The 6500-nt window shown below is 27.4% G+C and overlaps 1 protein-coding gene across 1 annotated transcript; it reads right to left on the bottom strand.

Annotated features, from left to right (window-relative positions):
- Window positions 1–3603: 3603 nt before the first annotated feature.
- On the bottom strand, window positions 3604–6264 carry LOC110667714 (uncharacterized). The gene is made up of 6 exons (XM_021828649.2): window positions 5939–6264; window positions 5609–5821; window positions 5351–5517; window positions 4208–4289; window positions 4015–4083; window positions 3604–3915 (listed from the first exon to the last, which is right to left on the bottom strand). The coding sequence occupies exons 1-6, from the start codon at window positions 6056–6058 to the stop codon at window positions 3745–3747; spliced, it is 822 nt and encodes a 273-aa protein (XP_021684341.1). The 5' UTR covers window positions 6059–6264; the 3' UTR covers window positions 3604–3744.
- Window positions 6265–6500: the final 236 nt, after the last annotated feature.

The following is a 6500-nucleotide window of genomic DNA, read 5'->3' as shown; positions in this document are numbered from 1 at the left end:
TATGTCCTTGTAAATCATGATGTCTAAAAAACGATGAGGGCAAAACCGGAATACTACATCGAAAAGCCAATTATATCTTTACACCAAACTGCCTCTTTGCTGATTCATCAGTTACTGTAAAAATTCAATTATTAATATTTATTATAAAATTGATACACAATTAATATATTTATTATTTTAATTATAAATATTTTAAGTATTATTATATAAATTTTATAATTAATTTTACTTTTAATTATATTTGTAAAAATATATATATTTAATATTTTTTATAAAAAAACGTAATATATCTTAATTTAAATATTTATATTAAATTTATATAAAATTAATTAAAATTAATATATAAATAATTTATTAATTTAATAATTAATAATAAAATAAATTTAAAAGATATCTTAAATTTAAATTTAAAAAATTAAAAATATATCGTTTATTTTAAGATCTTATAATTTATTATTTGACTCTTATAATTTTTATATTATGATGAGAATCCAAAGAGCGATTAATTTAATAGATCAATAATTAAAATACAACTCCTAAGAACAAACAAAAAAAATTAGGATCAATATATATATATATATATTTAATCTAAATATCAGTAATAATAAAATATTTAATCAAAATAATTTTAAATTTATAATAATAAATTAAAAATAAGATTTTTTACATCCATTTAAATATAATATAGTACTTTTACATATATTAAAAATATTTTATAACTTCCTAATTTTAAGTACCTGCATTGTTTCACGTTTATATAGAATTTAGTTTTACTGTCCACATTTAATGCAGATGACATTCAATATAGTTTTTTTATTTTTTTCCCTTTTTTTCTAATTTTTCTTCATTTTATGTCATCTAACTTTAAATTTAAATTTTTTTATATAATATATATAGTTATTAATAATTTTAATATATAAATAATTTTAATTTATATATTTTTTAAAATTTTAATATGTAGAAATTAAATAATATCTTATTTTTTATTTTTTATTAATTAAATCTTATTTCTTATTTTTCACTTATTTTTCTATCTCTTAAGTTTTTAATGAAGATTTTATAATAAAAATAATAAAAATAATAAAAAATAATATAATAATATAATGGTAACATTTTTATTAATTAAATATTATTTCATATTTTTTATTAATTTTTTCATCTCTCAAAACTTTTAATGAAAATTTCATAATAAAAATAATCAAAATATAGTAATATAATAGTAATATTGTTTAAAAATATAGAATCATTCGAAATTGATTTAATTAATCATATAATTATTTTCATCATTTTAAATATTAAAATTTTGTTATATGATTAAAAGAAGAGTGAAAAAAAAATAAATGAAAAACATCATATGATAATATCATAAACAATGCCACGTGATAATACAATGAATAGAAATGATAAAAATTTTCAAACCTCACTCGACTGATCCCAAACTCAATTAAACTTTTTCGACTTCATCCAATCCCCTATTTGTGCGAGGCAGGGATAGGAAGACCTTCTCTACTCCGTAATTCACTCCGCATAATAATATATTATTATTTTTTATTAAAAATAATTTATTTTTATATATTTAAATATTATAATTTTAATAAAAATATATAAATATATTGTTAAAATAATATGTAAAATTTGCATTTCTAATAATATATTTTTCTTAATAAATAAATTTATATTATATATTAATAAATTAAAATAAAAAAAAAATATCTGCGAAAAAACTCGTCTCGCCTTACACCCAGACCCAAACTCTTATAGAACTGGGACGAGAGGAATAATCCTCGCCTCCGACCTGCCCTATTACCATTCCTAGCCATGAAGGAAAAAGCCACGTATCAATCCTATGGAAATACATTCCTATTATATATATATATATATATATATATATATATATATATATATATATATAAAATAAGAATCACAAGGTGAATATAGCACAATTTTCTTATAAAAGAAAAAAATTAAAATATTAAAAATTAAAATTTTTATTTAGAGATAATTTAAGTATAATAGAATAATTTTCAAGTAATAATTGATCTTTTTTAATTTTTATATTATCCTTTTAAAATTTTATTACCTTTATGACCCTCCTCTATTAATGTTTAAACTTTTTTTAGTTAATTGTTTTAATGACTATTTAATTATTTATTATTGTCATAAATTTTTAATTTATTGTAATTTATTGAATTTTAATTTTGTTGCATTTATGATCCTTTTACTTTATTTTAGTGATACTTTTAGACAATTTTTGCAACCCTCATCATTAAACTTTTTTTTTTTAATTTTTCTTAAATATGGAAAAGAAAAAAGGACTTCATTGCTTAACAATTTCAAGGACCAGTCAGTACACCCACTTTGTTACTTAAATGACACCACCATTGGTGACATTAAACAAGCAAAATTAGTAGGTTAAGTGTATGTTATAAAGAAGAAATAAAAACATCATTAATGGCAGCAAATTTGGTCATGGGGGGGCTTAGCTAATTAGGGTTTACTTCCCATGGTTCAAGTAATTTCAACAAACCTAATCATTATTCCAGCCAAAAAGCCTCATTAAAACTAAATAATGTCTTCCCCCTTTTTCCCTATTTGCTTAAAAAAAACATGAATTATATACATTGGATGCCAAACCAAAGATAAATTTAGGGCTTTGAGTGTGCCTTTAATATTTTAATTATATCAAACAATCCAATAGATTTAAACTAAATTTAGTTTAATATTTTGATTTGATTTTAGTTATTTATTAAGAATCGATTCAAAGTCATATAAAAATTGAATTAAAACCATATCAGATCAAAAATCAAGTTTAGATATGTGTTTTTCTATAATTTTTTTAATTGTATTATATACTTTCAATATGATTATATATATTTACGTATAATTATGAACTAAATACATTCTAATATTTTATTGAACTTCTCTACTTAGTAATTTTAGTTATAAATACATTAATCTACTTAGTAATTTTAGTTATAAATACATTAAACCACTTTATAGTTCTTAATTATAGGTATATTGTTATATTACATATATGCTTAATTCATAATTATATATACATCTTATAATTAAAGAATACATAATTAATAAATAGCTTATATATATATGTGTGTGTGTTAAAGATTATATAATTTAAAAATAGCTAAAAGATATGTGATATATTAAGTATTATTAACTAATTTAAGTATTTTTTTATAAAATAATTATATAAAATTATTTCAAAAATCTAGAACCAAATAGGAATTAAAAATAAAAAAACTGTCCCAAACCAAAATTAATACAATAAAAAATCAAATCAAAATCAAAACTATAGTGAAATTTTAATTCGGTTTCAATTTCTAGAAAAACCGCAAACGGAAACGGGACTTGCACACCCCCAGGACTTATGGGCTTGCAGCTTAAACCATTTACATACTACTATACCTTCGAGGTGCAGGCAATTTGGAGAACAAATTAACTCAACTTTGCTGTTTTTTCTTTGCAGAACCAAAAAGAAATAAACATTTCTTACAAGAGCAGTGGCTACTCTCCCTGAAAATATTTGGTAGATCAGGGACAGAATCACATTTCATTTTCTTGATCGTATTGTTGAAGATAATCATCTTGATCACTAAGCATTTTTTTTTTACTGGGATTAAACAAACCTGTAGATTTACACTTGAATATTAATTTCGCAGAACACGAAAATATCCCAGAATACTGGGGTAGGTAATAAAAACTTTAGAGATTAATACAATAACTGCCTCATTGAAGACCATAAACAAGCAATGCACCAACTGCACCAACACCAGCCAACAGCCCAATAATGACCCCAATTGGAGGCAAACCACCTCCTATTGCTTTTCCAGTATTCACATCATATCTTGCAAACCTTTTTTTTGGTGCTCTACATTGTGGGCATACATATGTATCCGGCTGCATAAAAATTTTAAGAAAAAATGTTTTTATAAGAAAATTATTTTTGGTAAGTAGATATCGTTTGAGCTAAAGAATGGTGATTATTGTTGATCTTGCCTGCTCATCAAAAGGTTTCTGCGCAGTGTAAATGTATCCACAGTCGAGGCATATGTGAGTAGCTCTAGCCTGCCAAATACTTTACAGAATTTATACATAGACAGTGATTTCATCCAAAACTAGAACATTCAAGTATGGAAGATTATTGTAATAGAGCAAAAGAAAACAGATAAATTAAAGATTGCTTGCTTGCCTTCTGAGCATCAGTTAGCTTCCTTCCAAAGCGGGGAGGAGCTGGACGCTTTGTTAGTTTTTTAATATCTACTTCTACACCTCTGCATGCATTGCAATAAAGACACATCAACTGCAAGGAATAGATGTTCTTCTGAAAAATAAGTTAGATAAAAGAAAATGATACAGGGGGCTTCAGGCTTATTTTTAGGCACCACGGTAATAGGATAAGAATATTGTATGTACAACTTGAGGGGACTAGTGTAACCAAGTCTTTTGGTATCTTTGATACGCATCTTCCAAGATCATGTGGAGTCAGTTATGGAGGTGATAAGAAATATCATGATAAGAAATAAGTGAGGGATTGCATGATCTATAAGTGTGCAAATATGTTTGATTGGGTTAAATCTCTTTATCAGCATCTTGACTCTCAACTTCTTGAACTCTTCGTCATGTTTTAATTTGTGGGCTACTTGGAATTGCAAAAAATACTCTAGTTCATGGCAATCAGGTGTAGACCATTATGCTATTCAACAGCAGGGCGAGTTGCTGTTAAAAGATTTCCAGTTGAATCAATGGAGTTTTGGGTCAAATGCAACTATAGTAAAGGTTTGGAAGGCCCCTACTGCGGGTCCTTTTAAGGTAAATACTGATGCAGCAGCTGTGGGTCAAGAGGGTTGTGTTGGTTTGGAAATTGTTATTTGGGATGGGGAAGGCTGTGTTGTCTTTGCTGCTTGCAAGATGTTAAGGCTGCAGTGCGATTTGGCTGTACCAGAAGCAATGGAAATCTTTTATAGTGTTCATTGTGCTATTCAGGCGGGATTCTCTGAACTGGAATTTAATGGCAGTTCGTAATTTGGATTTACAACAATAACAACAACTAAGCCTTCATCCTAAACTACTCAATAGCTTTTGACTTAGAGGGTGAATCTTGAAACAATAGGAAAAATTTTCTTTTGTATTAAAGAAAGGCAAGGAATTCAATTCGTTAAGCATATTCTATCCAACTTAGCTTAATTTTTCTACCTATTTTCCAAAATGAGTGAAGAAATGCCCTCATTTCTTTTCTTTTTCATGTTTTTCATCTCACCACCTCAACATTTCTTCTGCAATCTTCTATTATTAACAGATACGGAACCCAAAAAAAAAAAAAAAAATAGAGCACCTGTTAACAACAAAGTAGACAGATTCTGGTTTTGCTTGGATGGCAGTTTTAGTGAATCCCAGCTTATCAGCAGGCCAAAGTTCATCCCCAAAGAAACTGCTAGTGTACAGCACTTGATCCCCGGCTTTCAACCCTGCTTTAGCAGCATTCCCACCTCCATCTACAGCCTAAAAGTCTCAATAGCATCACAAGTTTCCATAAAAACCTTAATTTTCAGTGGGGAAAGAAAGAACAAAAATACCAAGAACGAGGACTCACCGTGATGACCACACCACCACCATCCTTTTGACCCAGAGTGAGGCCTAGTGGCTTGTCAACCTCAACCTCAATAGTCTTTGAAGCCCCAGCTGTTCTTGCAGTGATCTGCAGCCCTTTTCTTGCATTGGTGAAACTGTTCTTCTTTTCAGCTATGAACATTTCCGAGGAACCCCTTTTGGCATCTTGAAGTGATAGACCTCGAAAAGCAGTTCTCTAGACATTATACAGACAAAGAAGAAGACGAATGTTTAATTGAAATTCAGTCAATGAAATTCCACAAAAATAAATAAATAAATAAATAAACACACGAGTTTGACAAAGAATACGAACCTGTAATGGAGAGGATATTATTGGTTTTGTGGATCTGGTTGGAGGGGTTTTGATGGAGTGGCTCCTGGTGAAGGTGGCAGAGCAAGAAGAGGAGGACCCTGCAACCACAGCTGATGGCATTGTTGAAGCTACCAAAACAGATGAGAAAGTTCAGTCTTGTTTAGAAGTTTTAGTTAAAGCCATGAATACTAGTCCTTGGGTGTTGGTCTAGTTGAAGTTTGTGGATAGAATTTCTCAATTGCATGCGGATAATTTTCCAGGGGCACTGGTAAGGAATGCCACACGCCTTCATTTCCATGCCACAAATCATATTAAAAACAAGCCCATTTTGAGCTCAAAGGTTAGTGGCAAGTGGATAGTGTGAATAATGGAGTCAAAATAAATAAATAAATAAATATATATATATATATATATTAAATTGTTAACTTTAATTTCAATCGGGAATGTGAATTTTGGCTTGATAGAATTTAATGGTTGGATTTTTAAAAATGGTTTAATACTAAATTAATTTGAATTGAATCCACCTAAATAATTTTAAGTCAATTTAAAATTATTTTAATGA

Source organism: Hevea brasiliensis, chromosome 5, assembly GCF_030052815.1.
Source record: "Hevea brasiliensis isolate MT/VB/25A 57/8 chromosome 5, ASM3005281v1, whole genome shotgun sequence".
NCBI lineage: Eukaryota > Viridiplantae > Streptophyta > Magnoliopsida > Malpighiales > Euphorbiaceae > Hevea > Hevea brasiliensis.
This window is presented reverse-complemented; position numbering and strand designations above follow the sequence as displayed.